General features: G+C 34.1%; 1 protein-coding gene across 1 annotated transcript in view; it reads left to right on the top strand.

The window, feature by feature from the left end:
- The first annotated feature begins 266 nt into the window (after positions 1–266).
- The window catches only part of Mondo (MLX interacting protein mondo), a 50,255-nt gene continuing 32,108 nt past the window's right edge, over positions 267–18,413 (top strand). Inside the window, 3 exon segments of the mRNA XM_074171025.1 lie at positions 267–737; positions 9,876–9,982; positions 16,092–16,165. Of these exon segments, the coding sequence (XP_074027126.1) occupies positions 457–737; positions 9,876–9,982; positions 16,092–16,165 (462 nt within the window). The 5' untranslated portion in view covers positions 267–456.

Here is an 18,413-nt window from a genome sequence, read left to right on the forward strand (position 1 = left end):
TTTTGATCAAACAGAAAGAGCAAATAACTCCTGGCGGAAATTACCTAATCTGAAATAAGATCAGGGAAAACAAAACACATCTATTTTCTCTTCAGGATTGTTTTGAAATTATCCTTTCGTCATGAACTAAAGGCAAACTATCAAATTTCATTAGGTAGAAAGAGCAAAAAATTTAATCTTATCAATCTGGAATAAGATCAGTGACAGCAAAACACACCTAAAGATAACTATTTTGACAACGTCATGTGTCAATCTGTCAAATATTGGCTGTCAAGTATATTTATGGAATTTTTAGAGAATTAAAATAATCGTGTTGTGTTGATATTTGTATGTAACAAGTTCACCTTTTTATCAGTCCTTGATCTTTCACTGGCAGTGATAACAGCATCAAATGTTGGGCATATACGGAGCTCGTAGCTTCGTCTGAAAATTTATAATAAGTATTTTTATAGAAAAATGTTTACAATTCAGCATGTCACTCGACCAGAAAGACAAGAGAAAGAATGCATTCATTCTGGACACTTCATGGTTTCTCATTTCGAAGCTGAAGAACAAGACGACGAAGATAATGTAGCAGTTCCCATACCAGAGAGCACGGACCCCAAGACCATTGTTCCACTGGTGACTGCAAGGCCTAGAAGCATCCAGAACTGCACAGAGAACCAGAAAAATCAACTGCAGCTAGCCATTGATACAAGTTTAGCAAAACTTTTCCAATGTATGTCTTTGGCTTACAGGTAAGTGCTTCAACTGGCTTGGTATTAGGAGGTATTTTTGGAACAGTGATAGATTTGCTTGTTTACAACTTTGAATCAAAGGTTATTTGCATAATGGTCTTTATTTATTCACTTTAGTAATTCAGTATGAATTTCAAGATTTGTTTATATCCACTATTTCCATTTTAATGTTTGAATCATAGTTATTTTGTGAACAAAGGTTATAGAGTGGTTTATAGTGTGGACATAGAAATTATTATTCAATTCTTGAACATTCAATAAATTGGGTACTAAATATTTATGCTCACAAAATTGCGTATTAGAGGTCTATATGTAAATTTTTCCCATTTCAAATAATATCGTCTGAAATGTTTACACATCAAATTTGAGATAAGGATAAGCAGTATTTATATAGTAAGTTACTATGTATGATGGAAACTACAAGAATATATCTATGTCAATTCATTATTTCTATAATTTTTACATATTTGTTTAAATACAAGTAAGTAACCTCTGCTATCAGTTTAACATTTATTCATTGAGAGGCAAATTTATCAGTTTAAAGATAAAATCAAATGATAAACTGGTTCAGTCATTTTGTGACAATTCAAGTGATGTTTGTTTTGTTTGTCTACTACATCAAAATTCATGCTGATTTATTTAGTTGGATGTTTTTACAAAACAATGAGTACACAAAATGAGACCATTATCTGTTATCTATGTGCTGATATTTGATTTTAAAAATACTGTTGTTTGTGAAATGGCAATTAGAGAGGCAATTAGTAAGGTCACTATACATATTTCAGCACTTATGGTGGATTCATGCACCAGTTTTGAGTCATTTGTTGCAAGTCATAAGAATTCATGCTTTTCATTTGTTACTACTAAAAACTTACAACTCATGCATGAGCAATTGAAATTATTCTGAAAAATGATAAAATAGGAGAGATTCGTTTTTGGAGAAAAAGATTTTTGGTTTCCACTTCACCGTTTCCATACAAAAAATTGTGGGAAACTTCCAAAGGGAGGAAGAAAGCAGTTACATCAAAAATGAACTATTTACAAAGGTTTTAATATAGATAGAATGTTCATATGAGGGTAGTTATTTGGAGAGGGCTTTTTATTTCAATTTGTATCTGAAAGTAACTTCTATGCGTGATCTGAACATCGTTGTAAAGAGTTTATTTTGAATTTAGTTGCTTTATTCTTCCTTATTTTGAAAGTTTCCCACAATTTTTGGTAGTAAAATGTTGTTTCCTCAAGAAATATCCTCTATGGTGCAGGCAAGAAATAATTTCTGAAATCATCACAAGAACTTTGAAGATGTTAAAACTTTGACATACTTAACGGAATACAAAACCTGAAGTAGTCAAATGACACGTCAAATTAGTCATTTGTCAACCTTAAGGAAAACAAATCTAGTCTTCCCTCAGGTGCATTATTGCGATGCAAAAGCTTTGAATTGTTTTTTCCACAATACCGGACGTTTTATTTGTATTGCTTCTCGCAAGCGACGCATAACTTCAAGATTATACTCCTTATTAGCCGTGCGACCAAGAAAACAGTGAGCAAAACTTTGGCATTTGATCGAACTTGGCATACTTTTTATTATTATTATCATTATGCCCAAAATTTCCAAAAAATTGTGTGGTATGAGCCAACCAATATGCCCACATCCTCAGCAACGTCTCTCATAGTGATTTGACGATTCTCCTTAACAATTTTCTTTACTTTCTCATTTTCATCAATTGATGACATGATAGGTCCGTCCAGGGCAAGCTTCATCATTCAAATCTTCTTGACCTTCTGTGAAAAGCTTGTACCATTTTGTAAAAAATATTCCGACTCAGAGTACAATTGTCGTATGCCACTGTCAACATTTCAATTTTTTTTGAGCACTTAATTCCTTTTTTTACTTTGAATTTGATGCAAATTCTTTGACCCATTTTTTTGATAGCAGAAAATGGCCGAACACACAAAACACTTCTTACTTTTATGTCTCTCACAAAAAAACTAAACACGCTAAACAGCTGAAACTGTGAACACATGTTCAAGACTAGTGTACCAACATAAATAAATAAAAATCGCTTTTTGAATGTCGTAGCTCGCGAAATTTGAACACTCACCTTATTTTTTTAACAGACCCCGTATATTCCTTTCTCCGCCACTTCATGTATATTAACTCATATATCCTTTTTTTGTAATTTTTAAATTTTCATCCAGGGTCCCATCTGATAGTGTGACATTTTTTGTCAAGTTCAAGATTCACTTTCATATTTTTTTTACCATAAAAGATAACATTTTAGGGACGATGTTTCATATTAGAGACATGCAAAATAAAAAAGTAGTGTTGAATGGAAGTCACTATTTGTGGAGGAATCTGAGCTTTTATTTGCCTTTTCTTAATAGGGGAGCCCAAGCGGGGATTTCGGGATTCACTAAAGCGCGGCAGATTAATATACAGGGGGATACCTTGTACCCGGTTAAGTACCTTCACCAAATGTGAGCCCCATTTATAAGCCGCCTGTGAGGGATAAAGGCGGCTTATAATTTCTGATGATTATCAGAAATTCTCGAGCGCGTCAGATTAAGGTAGGGTAAGTTAATTACCTGCTAAAAAGTGTATATTTCAGTAATCTGACAATTTGAGAGTGACGTAAAGAAAGGGGAGGGCAGCAAAGTTGTAAAAAAATAACGTCATTTCGACATTTTTGAGCGTAGCTATTTTTTTTTATTTTGATGGAAATAATTCAAGGATAACGAAAAATATATAATCTGACAATTTCCGCAAGCCGAAATAACAAAAATTCGTCGATAAAGTTTAATGCGTGCAGCTGTGTGATACCTATATTTCCCTCTCCGAGTTTCTATTCCTCTATTCTCTATTCACTTTTTCTCTATCTATTACTCTCTCACTCCGTCCCCACTCTGAATTCGGTTGCTATGACGCCATCACAGCTGACCACAGAGACTCGTTCGTGATGAAGATGATGATTAATTAATCAATTAATTGATGGATGTAGCCGTTACAACGTGGTAGGAAATCATAATGAAGAAAAGAGAAATCAAACTTTCTATGTTTTTACCACTTTTATTTGTAACTAACTTTACTGCAGTTTCGTCCTATAAGGACATTTTCAAACTTATATATTGCATAAGTTTGAAAATGTCCTTATAGGACGAAACTGCGGTAACATTAGTTACAAATAAAAGTGGTAAAAAACATAGAAAGTTTAATTTTTTTTTTCTTCATTAATTAATCACTTGATTATAAAAAAAAAAATATTTTTTTAAAAATTATTTCCTGAGCTTTTCAATTAATTCAGTTCAATGAATTAAGAAAAAAAAAGTTTCTGTCAGATTAAGCGAATCCCTCTAGATAATCGTCAGATTATGAGACAGCACGTCTTTGTGTTGCTTTTTGGCTAACTGCAACTACTTGTAAACTGAGCCTGGTATTGTATACACTTTTCAAACTTTTCAAAATTGAAGACCAACGAGTTTTTACGGGCAATTGTATGTCACCTTCATTTGGCTCTACATTTTTATTTTCTGTTTGTTTTATCCGCAAAAGTTCATACAAAACTTTTTTATTCTGAATCTCTTTTGCAATATCTGTAACTTTATCAAAACGGAAATATTTCCAACGGAAATATTTCCATTTACAACACTATACATATTACTACACTGTAATTTCCACTACAGTCATATAGAAAGTCATCAGTAGATTAAAACTCTCAAACAGTAGAACAGTATCTCGAAAACAAAATCAGGGGTCTACTGCGAAAACAGTAGACCTGGCAACACTGAACATGGCGCTCCTCTCGTGCAATTTCTTCCCCATCTTCAGTGGATTGATTCGTAATATTCTGCAGTCCAATTGCATCGGGTAAATTGGACAAAAGTGTCCTATTTTGGGGAACTAGATTATCTCTTTTTCAGATCGAGAATATCAATGGTTGTTTTTGAAATATAAGCCAAAAACTAGGATTGCTGAATTTCGTTTTTTGGCTTTAACGCAACAGTGGAATCAGCTAAAAAAAAACGGTCTGCATTGCATATTAGATGTTTTTCATGATTGCCCAGATATCAGGTTCGTCATTTAAAATTCGCGATTGAATGATTAATTACGTCAATTTGTATTTCTCGGAATATCTCTTCGGGTTTTTACATGGTAATATTGCACATTCACTGGTTCTTTGAATAAGCCTCTAGCTATACAGGATGCCTTTATTAGCGTCTAAACTTTTGTATATTCTCATGGAAGTATTGAATGCCGATGTATTATTTGAGACTAGAGAGAGAGAGAGATAGTAGTTATCGATTTATGAAAGTAATTATAAGAACCAAAAAGGGGGGAAAATTAAAATTTCATACATATTTGGATGTGATTTGGATGGATGTCAAATTCCTCGTTTCAATTGAGACACTGTTTCCGCCACGTTTTCAAACCATCAAATTTTAGGACTGTATAAAAAAAGAAAAAATATAAAGAATATTTTTTTATTTCTAATTATATAGTTAATAATAGAGATTTGGAACAATTTCATTGTTTATACCTGTTTTTTAATTGTTTATTACGCGCGCTCACCATTACGCGTCCCTTACCTTACATCTCTGTGTCCTGAATCATTATTTATAATTACGCCGATGATACCCAACTATATACCTCTTTCAGTTTCCATGAAACTAAAGAGGTCGAAAAACTCATTGATAGAAATCTTAAATCGCTATTTGATATATGCTGTGCACACAATTTAAAACTCAATCCAAATAAATCGCAAGTTTATGCTTTTCGGACCAAAAAATAGAAGAAGTGCGGTGCGCGAATCTCTATCTATTCACATTGATAATCACGCTATCCCCTTTGTAGAGGCAAGTAAAAATTTAGGTTTGTGGCTTGACACCGAATTTAGATTCACAAAACATGTCAATTACGTATGTAAGACTTCGTTCTTCTTTTGAGGCAGTTATATCCAAACAGACTTGTAATGTCTAAAAACTTGAAACTCAGCCTCTGTGAGTCTCTGATACTCTCAAGACTGGCCTACTGTGATAGCATTTACGGACCAGCTTTACTACAAACTGATGCTCGGCGTCTTCAGAAAATACAAAATAGTTGTATTCGATTTTCGTATGGAATCCGTAAATACGATCACATAAGCTCATCCTTTGAGAATTCAGGTTGGCTGAAACTTAATGCCCTAAGAGAACTGCACCTTCTTACTTTCACTCATAAAATATTGCAAACCGGAACTCCACCCTATCTATGTGATAAACTCATTTCACTCTCTTTCAATAATAACAGTCGCAATCGACACCTCTTGTTTATATTCAATCATAATTCGGCTATTTATACACGTAGTTTCTCATACATGGCAGCTAAATTGTATAACATCATATCTGTAGATTTCAAACTTACCTCTCAAGAACTTTAAAAAAAGACTCAAAGCTCTGTCAACGAGTTAATAATTCTCATTATAACACTTTCCTCAGGCTATCAAATAGGTTTCGATTTCCCAGATTTTGTTTTACCACATCGCGACTGTATCATTTTGTGTTGTTTTATAGTTATTTTATAATAATTTATTATTTATTTACGATACCTTGCACTTTTTTTATAGTTTGAAAGGTTAGGTTTAAAAGCAGCTATGATAGCTGCACCTCGCCCATTCATCATACTATGTTTCATCATATCTTTCTATTGTTTTTTTTTTATTATGATGAATAAAGACCTGTTATTATTATTATTATTATTTTTTCACCGTAGTGTGCGCTGGTCAGGCCCTATCCCCCGAAGCCCCGATACATTCGGGAGGGCGCGCCAGCATTATCAACCAAAGACCACTCCCCACACCGTGGGATAAGTGATCATTGGGTCCGAGAATCATGTGCCCTGAGCAAGCGCAGTGAGCCAAGAATAACAGCCTTCTGCATCTGTGCGGCTAAGATTTCTGCCTTCGTGCGGCAAGCCGGTATGATTTTAAGATTCGAGAGTAGAGAGGACATCATTCCACCAAGGACTTCAATAATCAGAACAACCATCTTGACAGAGTGATCTGGATAGAGTCTGCGGAAGATAGATAAAATCCCGATATTTTATCCGTTTTTCCTCCTTTTTTCCGACGATATTCGTCTCGCCAGGAGCTGAAAACTCCACGACAACTATCGTGTTGCTCTGGTGGTCGAGTAGGACCACATCAGGCTTATTAGCTTGTATGAGCCTGAGGGTGGGGAACGAGAAGTGCCGAATTTATTGGAACTATTCAATTCACAATTCACAACGGATTCAAAATCCCCCGGAGCGTAGGGCAACACCGGTGTCTCGTCAATACCGTAAGAGTGTCGTAGATGGTAATATAGCTCTCTTAGGGCCGCGTTATGTCGATGGATATAGGCCGAGACCGCATGTGCTGGACATGCTTATAGCAAGTGCATTAGGGTCTCGAGCGCCTGGCGGCAGGTCCTGCACCTTGTGTCAGGAACCTCTATACCCATCACGCGACTGCGGTAGACTAAGGTGTTGAAGACATCATCCTGGCAAGCCATGATGAACCCCTCAGTTTCCGACTTCAGCCCACTCGACCTGAGGAAAGCGTAAGTCAGGCGCTTTGATAAGCCCAAGGTCTTCAATGTTATCGAAGAAGACCCAAACAGTGGCTTATCCTTGTGTTTCCGCAGAAGTAAGGTGATCTCTGCGGCTTTTATCTGAACTTTTTGCTGAACAGGTTCCAACTCGGTGACAGAATTGTGGTCATCTCGTTCAGTGTCGAAAACTATACCGAGTTCATCAGCTGCTCGGGCAGCTGCCCTAAAAAGAAATTAATATTATCATTATTATTATTATTATTATAATTTATTTCACAAACTTATAACTTCATCAACATTTTTTACACTTTTGCCAACGTAACACAAGCCGATTAATTCCGTCAGCATAAACATTGTGTGTTGGGTATTCGACGAAGTCGACAAAGGCCGTTTTTGCCTGGTCCTGATTGGCGAGGGTTCTACCGGTGAGAAAGTTATCGGTAGTATGATGGGCTAGTCAGAATCAAATTTGGAAAAAAAATTAACAGCATCAATGTATAGAGTAGGTATAGTTCAAGTGAACGTTATAGTGCAACCTACCTTCCAACAGCTCCCCTTTAATAAAATAGTTAGGGAGTTAACTAATTTCGGTAATATTAAATACTTCTTCTTTAACTAGCTCTATTACCTTCTTATCAAATTTTGGAAATTTATTTTTTATTATTTTTAAGCCTGATGATTTCTCCAAATCGACTCGATGGGATTGAAAACACAAAATTAGGGGGGAAGTCTCAGTATGGTGTGTCCATAGTTTTCAGCAATACTCTCAAGGGCAAACACTTTTTCTAATGTTTTTGTCTGTAAAACTTCAAGTAGTTGGTTTTTGGTATAATAATCTTCAAATTACAAATTGTTATCCATTAAAAAAACTTTGTATTCCATCTTTCCTCGAATTTTCATTCGATACTTTGATGAGCTGTCGCGAATGAGGAAGCCTTGTCAAGAACTATTACACTATTCGCATCCAAATTTGGGATCAATGTGTTTTCAAACCATTCCTCGAAAATATTAGTTTTCATGTTCTTATGATAGTCAACATTGCAGTCCTCAAGTTTTTTTCTACATATCAAAGAATTCCGGAACCCATCTTTCACTTCCTCCGCAATGCATAATGATTAGTCGCGATCCTTTGTTTGCAGGCATGTTAGGCGTACACATTCTCGAACGATCAGTCCATCCTTTCGTAACTATGTCGTGACTGTCATAGCAAGTTTCGTCCAAATAGAAAATTTGCCGTTGTTCTTGTCTATATTTAGTTATTTGTTCTGAGTATTTGTTACGCAATTCCACTATTCTTCTGCTTTCCATAACTGCTTAACGTCTGTTCATTATTTCAAATCTAAATCGTAGTTTCTTTATCCAATTCTGAAGAGTTTTGTCACAGCAGCCGGAAGTATTCAATTTATTCCTTATGATTTGAGTTGTAGGAATCTCATTGCTTTTGTAACAGTCGTATATTGTTTTTTTTTCAATAATTTTATCAGATGAACATCTAAAGGTTGTGGCAATCCTGTATCACATCGCGTCTTGCGTTCATAAGGATTGTTTTTGACTATTTTAAATACAGTTGAGAAAGGAATTTCGGTGAAATCTGATGTTGCTTGAAATAGTTCGTTTCCCTCGAAACCAAACTTGAAATGTAGATTCTTATATACATTGAAACATACTCTGTGTTTCAATATTCAAATGCATCCGAATCTTATTCACTGGTATCTCTTTCTCGCATTGTTTACCATCGCTATTGGAATCACTACACAGGAAAAAGTCTGCGCTGTTATCACACTCGTTATTACTATTAGTACTTGTCCAAGGATGCCACATTTCAAACAGATAACAAGAATTTTAAGTAATTATAACTGCACCAATATCGAATTTCAACACTCAAATCGCGATCAGTTCCTGAACTCAAATTAACAACACGACGGCTCGCATTCTATTCGTCACCGTAACACCGTCACAAATTTAATTTTATGACTTTTCAGCCAATCATAAAACTCCGTTAGTAAAATTCATCCAATACGGACCGCCAATTCTTCAGTCCACGTGGACTAGTTGGCAGCGGATTTATTTCTCTGTATTGTTTTTTTTTGGCCTTTGAGAGCGCCGACAATTTAAGCTAATTCGACTATACAAAATTCTTTATCGATCAGTATATACTACTATACAGTAGAATAAATATTTATTGAGATATGAAGCTACAAAAACACATGACATTAAAATTGATATTGAAACAACCTATTAATTGCTATATTTTTGTTAAGTAAATATTATGCATGATGCAACATAATTAACTTTGGGTTTTCAGTTAACTTTACCTTAAAAAATTTTCGAATTAAATAGACGTTTGTAAACTCCTACAATGGCAAATGATATATTGAAGTTATCACACTTTTATGTGATATTGAGACAATAACAATTTTGTTTAGGCTTATCAGATTAAAAAAAAAGAAGTGTATGTGAGTGAGTTTAAGTCGTGCTGATTTTTTTTTGTATAACTCAATTTTCAAAGTATGATGTTTTATCAGTGTAACTTATCGGGTTTTTTTATTCAAAAATGATGTTTTGTTTCAGACAAAAATTGACGTCGCCGAAATGGAACAGATTTCGTGGAATCAGACTACGGTGGAAGGACAAAATCCGCTTGAACAATGTCATATGGAGATGCTGGCATCTTCAATGTGAGTACCATTTATTTTTCTGAGATCATTTCCAATTTTTTACCCGACTTTAATTTTCAACATTTTGATTGGCACCCGTTAGATGTTGTCTTATAAGGGAATAGCTACTCTACGGAAAATGCTCTATTTCCTTGTGGAAAGGAATGAATTTAAAAATTTTGAGATTTGCAATTTTTGGTGTCACCATTTTTCGAGTTTGAAAGTCGTCGATTTTTGGAATTTCTTCCTGACGTTTCACTGACGCGAGTGGCTTGCTTCTTCAGAGGTTTATACATCCCGAGTAATCTCCGATGACTGAGCCAGGAAAAAATTCGAAAAAATCGACGGCCTTCAAAAAGCCGTTATTGTAACGTGAAGGTTAGGTTAGGTTAGGTCCAAAGTGAGTGGGTCTATTTGACCTCCACCGCAATCCGCAAGGGTTTATTGTGGCACACCTATTCACACTCGTTTAAATAAACCCAGCTTCTTAACGAAGCCGATTTGTTTGTATGGTGAATGGTCTTTCAGGTCAGATGGTAAGAGTACGGCCCTACCGAACTCTAAAAACCTGATTCGGTCCCCAGCTGGGCAGGCACAAAGTATATGAGGATTTTTGCACGTCAGCCACACCTGACGATGCCTTAGATTCAACCGTACAGGGCTTTTTCGCCTCTGGTTTCGGTGAATTAACACTTGAGCGCAAACGTTTGCTAACCTGCTCATGGGGGGTTTCTTCCTCCATCTGAGACAGATTATGCGTACGCCGCTCAAGAATTTGATGCAAGGTTGTTTCATAAGGTATCCCGCTCTTGAGGAGATGACTCAGTCGTTTCCTGGTTGCACCATCAAACTTTTTTTTTAGGTTCAGTTATTGGATCAGGAGTTGGAGAGTTGAGAAGCTCTCGCTCCTGATTTAAATTTACAGGGAGGTCAGTTGGAATCGTAAGCTCGACATCCATCTCCTCTGTAGACTCGCTCCTGATCTAAGTTCACAGGGAGGTCATAGTCTAATCAACAAGTTCAGAAACATGAAAAATAGAGATAAAGGTCCTAAAAATATGAGCGGTAGCTCATTCGATACGGAATCACCTCTAGAAAAATGTTTATGAAGGATTTTGGTGCAGGTAAAAAATTGCAATTGTTATTAACAAAATAAGATTTTAAAAGATGGTATTTAGTTTTTCATTAATAACGCAAAAAATATTAATATTTAAGCAATTTTGAAAAAAGTTCGTTAAAAAGGAGGAAATTTCCGATGAAAAAGTCCCGACTCCCGAAACTCTATCTCCATTATTTATAATTTTAATTTGACGTTGAAAATAGGGTTCCGCGCGGCTGTTACGGCATGCGCGCGCTGCCGCAAAAGAGAGTTTATCAAAAGAAATAATTTTTTTATAACATAAAATGACATTTTAAAAATTTGAAAAAAATCTAGTATCTTCTTAACCCTTGAATGAATCGAGTCCCGTAGAAAAAAGTTTTATTACCATTTTTCAAAAAGTTATTCAATCGTTAACTAACAATTTTTTTCCCAATCTCCGTTGGCATAAATAATGGGATAAAAGGTATAAATAATTGGCCTATAAATTTTAGACTTCGTGGAGCCCTTTTGATATATATACAGTGTGTCCAAGATAAGGATCCTAAGCATGGGAATCTCAGTACCTGTTGGAGATACAGCTTAGGTTAAATTAGGAAAAAGTTGTGTTCTTTAAAGCTTATTTACATGCCGTTTAGAAACTTGAAGAATTTTCATGGCCTGCTGAGATATTTGGGAAAAACGAGAATTTGACAATATCAATTTTATTTTTTTCTGACTTTATTTGAAAAGATATCAAAAAACGAATAACACTTTTTCATTGGCACTTTCAAGGTACTACACGATGGTATTTTTAGTTTTTATATCCGACGTTTCGTTTTCAAGAAACCACTGTATATATACTTCATACGATCCTGCGATAAAAGTTCATAAAAATGTATTAATTTGTTAATTATGATTTTATATAACTATTGCAAAATGAAATATCTAAAAATTGTTGATGAATTTTTTTTTTTCAATTGATATTTAGTTATGTCTGTTTTCACATTGAACAATGGCAGTTATTAACATAAGATATGAATTTTTTACGTAATTTGTTTATAAAATTGTTTTGTACAAATAGATAAATTCAATATTTTTGAAAATTTTTTTTTGCTATTTTGTTGTCTAGAGATAATTAGTTAAAAAATAATTTTGCTTTTAAAAATCATAATTTACACTTTTAAATAGTTTGGCAAAAAAAAACAAATATTGTTTAAATATATAAAAAAGTGCCATAATTTTTTTTATTATTATACATCAGGTATGAGGAATCAGGTAAACGAAATTGTATGCCACTTTTTCATATATAGCTGTTTTTATAATTTTTTTCTGCTTCAGAAAAAAAAAACGTTGGTCAATATTTGTTTGTAACAAATTGTTGAATTAATAAACAATTAAATAATAAATAATTTTTTTTGTCAAACTATTTAAAAGTGTAAATTATGATTTTTAAAAGCAAAATTATTTCTCAACTTATTATTTAAACAATCGAAATATAAAAAAATCGATTTTAAACAATTAAAAATAAAAATTAGGAAAAAAAATGTTTAAATCATAATTATCTCTAGACAACAAAATAGCAAAAAAAGTTTTTCAAAAATATTCAATTTCTCTATTTGTTTAAAACAATTTAATAAACAAATTACGTAAAAAATGCATATCTTATATTAATAACTGCCATTGTTTAATGTGAAAACAGACAGCTAAATATCAATTGGAAAAAAAATTATCAACAATTTTTAGATATTTCATTTTGCAATAGTTATAAAAAATCATAATTAACAAATTAATACATTTTTATGAACTTTTATCGCAGGGGTCGTATGAAGTATATATATCAAAAGGGCTCCACGAAGTTTAAAATTTAAAGGCCAATTATTTATACCTTTTATCCGATTATTTATGCCAACGGAGATTGGGGAAAAATTTGTTAGTAAACAATTGAATAACTTTTTGAAAAATGGTGATAAAACTATTTTTTCCACGGGACTCGATTCATTCAAGTGTTAAGAAGATACTAGATTTTTTTTCAAATTTTTAAAATGTCATTTTATGTTATAAAAAAAATTATTTCTTTTGATAAACTCTCTTTTGCGGCAGCGCGCGCATGCCGTAACAGCCGCGCGGAACCCTATTTTCAACGCCAAATTAAAATTATAAATAATGGAGATAGAGTTTCGGGAGTCGGGACTTTTTCATCGGAAATTTCCTCCTTTTTAACGAACTTTTTTCAAAATTGCTTAAATATTAATATTTTTTGCGTTCTTAATGAAAAACTAAATACCATCTTTTAAAATCTTATTTTGTTAATAACAATTGCAATTTTTACCTTCACCAAAATCCTTCAAAAACATTTTTCTAGAGGTGATTCCGAATCTAACGAGCTATCGCTCATATTTTTAGGACCTTTATATCTATTTTTCATGTTTTTGAACTTGTTGATTAGACTATCAGTTGGAGTCGTAAGCTCGACATCTATCTCCTCTGTAGACTCAGCGTCAGAAAGAATTTTTAAGTTTACTCTATCCATAAAAGTTCTACGAGAAGCTAGGGAAACAAGGTCAATCACGGCAGAGCCCCGCATTACCGTGACAAGGCGATGCTACGACGAGAGGGCTCCCGGTATCTCGAAGGTTCCATAGAGACAGCTGATAAGCTCAGTGTCATTCATCCTCTCGGCACGGATACACACACCTTAGGATTAAGCCATCGTTGGGATGCCATTCAGTTAGGGAATAACAGAACCACAAGTGATTCTGTCATTCCCGTATCCATCGGGGCTACGTGGAAGGAGGCATCCGATGGCTAGTTTGCTCAACCCTCACATCCTACGCCAAAGCACTTGCCGAAAACAGCATGCCCAGTGGTTCAGGCAGTGAAAGATAAACAAGGACAGCCAACCCGCCAACGTGAAAAAAAATGAACAATTTCTTTTTTTATTCACGAATCAATAAATTTGGATTCATCCATTTTCATTATTTATTTGAAACTCGTGTAAAGTTAAATAAACCGAGCCTGTGAATAAATCTATGTTTAACTATGAATTAATGTTTTTGTTGACTGAAATATTACATCAGAATTGAAAACAAGGGCTAATTTTTTGGCGCATTCACCGTGCTGATACTGGGTGTTTCTTAAACTAGCAGTGCTCCCAAATAGCAGAATGCAACATTCTTCTTGACGAGCGTTTTATCAATCATGCTGATACGATGAAGTAGACTTATTCTAATCGGCGAGAAAGTTCCAGATATTTTTTATTTACACGCTTTATATTAGCTTCAACTGTATGTATGTATGTATGTTTGTTTGTAACACTCAAGCTCAGGATCTGTATTGACAGAATTATTGACATTATTGCTTGATCTATTCGCGGGCAGATGGCGCTGTACGTAATCTCCTTGATATAAATCAAACTCACTTTACATGTATTTCTTCATTTGAAAAAAGTATTTTTTTTAACACGCGCGCCTGCTGCCTTATTTGAAACCCTCTTTTGTGCGCCTGCTGCCTTGGGCTTGGCAGATGATTTTCAGGCTCCCTCTCCGGAATCGGAAAATATCAATGATCATTTTTTTAAACAATATACGGCTGACTGATCCCAAAGTTTAGATAAAATAAATATAGTTTAAAAATACTAAAAAACACGATTTTATAGCATACGAAACTAAAAAATGAAAAATAAATAGAGTTTAAAAGACTAAAAAACACGCTTTTGAAGAACATCGAACTAAAAAGTTTAAAATGTTTTTAAAAAAATAAGTTTAAAACAATAACGAACGAAAAATAGTAGTATTATTGAAAAAAAAGCAACGGGTGCTTGATACACAAAAAATATGGCACAAAGCGCCCACGCTTATTCAAAAAAAATATTTTTAAATTTTTCGTTTGATGTTCTTTGAAAGCGTGTTTTATAGTTTTTTAAACTATATTTATTTTGAAGAGCTATTCACATCAAGGTAAACAATGAGCTGTTCGAAATGGTATTTCATCACCGTTCATAGTTCTACTGCCGTATTTTGCACTTTTTATACTTTCGAAAGCATCACACATGACACAAGTCTAGTGTGAATTACTGAACTCAACAATTTTAGACAGTGTTCATTTAGTTTATGGCCGTTCTCCAAGGCAATTTGGGCGACACTTGTCTTCGAAATCAGATATGTGATTCGTGTTTTTTGAAGCGAGTTTCAATAGCCTGTTGCGTCTGACCGATATACTTTCATGTTCCACTTTATTGAAAATGCAATTTAATCCATTGGTGTGTCTTGGGTCCATACGGAAGAAAAATTAACTTGGAATCAGTGTATTTTCGAAATGTCGAAGATTTACGAAGTTTCTTCTTAAATTTACGTTTCCAGGGACTCAGTTGAAAGTTAATGGGTATCTTTCAGATGTATAGTACGTAAGTGAATTAGGAAACGTAATTTATTGACTGTTTTACAGTCAGCACGAGGGTACCACAATAAGCAATAGAGAAGCTAGACCACTTTCCACGGACTTGTATCCGATGTGGACTCTTGAAAAAATAAGGTGAATGCTCAAATTTAAAATTTGACATCCTTCAACGTAAAAATGTCACCCCTACCTTCAACCCCCTCGAGTGACAGGTACAACCCCCAATTTTTTAAATAGGAAGTATAGGTTTGTGATATATCGTTTGAAAGGTATCTTCATTCTCTATTCAAAAATGTTATGGCTTTCAAGTTTATTCAACAATTATGATAAAATAAATTAAAATCATGTGGTCACCGAAATTCGATAAAATAACTAAACTGTAATGCAAAACGTAATGAAATGTAGAATACAAAAAAATCATGGATGTTAACGAAGTAGATGTTCAAAATGTTCAACGCGAACGTCTTGGCAACATCCTAATCCGTATCCCCATAAAAAGAAATCTAATGATGAAAGATCAGGTGATCGCGCTGGCCATTTAATCGATCCTCGTCTCGACATAAAAACAATGTGTTTCACACAAGTTTTTTAAGTCTTATTTTTAAGTAGTATTTTATTGCCTATGTCTCATTCAGCATTAATTCTTTATTTCAGTTATCAAGAAAGAAAATACCCTGGTGTGCCAATTTGCTTCACCCCTAGATGTAGACATCCATAACAAACCAGAGGTGAGTACAATTCATATGTAAGATAGATTATTTCTTCAAATTACATAATTTCTTTTCATTTTAATTTTTGGAATTAGGTGAAGTTTATATTTCAATAAAATACTTTAAATCCAATGAAATCACCAGAACAAAAATACTGTTAATAACATCAAAACTATAAATATTTGAGGAATGAAACAAACATATTTTTAAAGAGGAGGAAATTTTCCATAAAAAGTATGGACTCCCGGAAATGTATCTCCATTATTCATAATTTTAATTTAACGCTTTTTTACCAGACGCCAAGCCGCTGAAAATAGCGTTTCACCAAAAATAATTTTTTTACAACATTAAATACCTACTTATTTGTAAATTTGTGAAAATTATGGCTTGACAACATTTCAATGAATAAGCTCTCATTGGAAAAAAGTTTAATGCTAATTTTTCAGAAAGTTATGTTTTCGTTAATCATTAAATTATTATCGGATATCTAAATATGGATATATATAAATAATGAACCTAAAAAATTTTGCCTCTCATATGCATACTTAAGAAGATTGTGGTATAAAAGTTTATAAACGTTTTTTTATTTTATCCAGTATACATTTTTATAACTATCAAAGAAATGAGGGTAAAACAATTTTTTAATGTTTTGATTCAACGTTTTTTTATTAATAAATGACAGTAAATAATCGCGGTTGTAATTTTTTTAAGGTATTTGTTAACAAAACATTTATAAATAACTAGGGAAAATTAATAGTCGTGAACCATTTTTTTTTTGCCATTCTGTTCTAATGAAAAAGTAATGATTATAAATTTTTTTTTCCTAAAAACTTTTTTTATTTGTTGATCGTTTTTTTTTAATTCACAAACTTAAAATAATTATTTAAAAATAATTACAAAATCGTTTAGACTTTCACGGCTGAGGTTTTCAGTGTCATTGCTGTTCGATTTTGAAAGCCGTGGATTTTTGGAATTTCTTCCTGACCTTTCGCTGGCGCCAGTGGCTAGCTTTTTTAGAGGTTTAACCATCATGGTTTGCTGTCCGATGACTACCTTTCAGGCTTCGTAAAGCGTATTTATGACTTGTCAGGTAATCAGTTGTATTTGTACCTGTACTTGTACCTACACTTGAACCTGGAACATTAACAATATTGCTGCCTGTTGTCCTGTTTGTTATTCTAGATTTCCTTAAAATGGAGTTCCATATCCAATTGAGGTTCACCGCTTCTTCTTTTCTGTTGAAATTCTCCGTGTGTTTGTGGATCTCTATTGCCTTCCGTACCAGTCGGCTATGGTATCCCTGGTTGGGGGCAATTAGTTGAAAACACAGAACTCAATCGGATATGGAACCCCATTTTAAGGAATTCTAAAATAACGAACAGGACAACAGGCAGCAAGATTGTTAATGTTCCAGGTTCAAGTGTAGGTACGAGTACATGTACAAGTGCAGGTACAAGTACAGGTACAAATATAGGTACAAATATAGGTACAAATACAACTGATTACCTGAGAAGGCATAAATACGTTTTACGAAGCCTAAAAGATAGTCATCGGACAGCAAACCATGATGGTTAAACCTCTGAAGAAACTAGCCACTCGTACCAGCGAAACATCAGGAAGAAATTCCAAAAATCCACGGCTTTCAAACTCTAAAAGCAATGACACGAAATCGGCTGCTCTCCATCTAGTCATCTCCATCAACCTCGGCTGATGGAATTTTATTATTATTATTATCATTATATCGAAGGTTAAGCTGGTCGACCCCTATCCCCGAAGCAGGTCTGCATCATTACTTTGATTATAATTCAATACTGAACTTCACATAAATATAGCAAGGAGGCAAACGATCGGAAAGAAAAATTAGTTCAGGCCAGTCTCAACTCACTTATACTGTAGGTTAATGGACTAACACCTTTCAGAAAACAACTACTCCCCTGGCTAGTATCACGAAGGGCGTTGAATTATATCCAACAGGTGTCAGTGCAGGATTATTCACATTTGCTTTTGGCGGTACAACTGCCTGAATCGATTTCTTTCAATTATTGGAATGGACCCACTTGCAGACCAGTTTCGGTAGTGTCCATCATCAACATTAAGTCGATGATTTCCCATGATTAAAAATCGAATTCCTTTCAGAGTATCATTCCTCGAACAAGGCTGAAGCGAACGACAAACAACATATTTGTCATCTCTCTATCTGCCTGTAAACGAGGTACTAACCAAGTATGCCCTTTTACTGTATGTGAAGATTTTTATATGCGGTTGG

The sequence above is a fragment of the Leptinotarsa decemlineata genome, unplaced genomic scaffold, assembly GCF_025532065.1.
Source record: "Leptinotarsa decemlineata unplaced genomic scaffold, Ldec_3_MD MMD2_tig00000008_RagTag_RagTag, whole genome shotgun sequence".
NCBI lineage: Eukaryota > Metazoa > Arthropoda > Insecta > Coleoptera > Chrysomelidae > Leptinotarsa > Leptinotarsa decemlineata.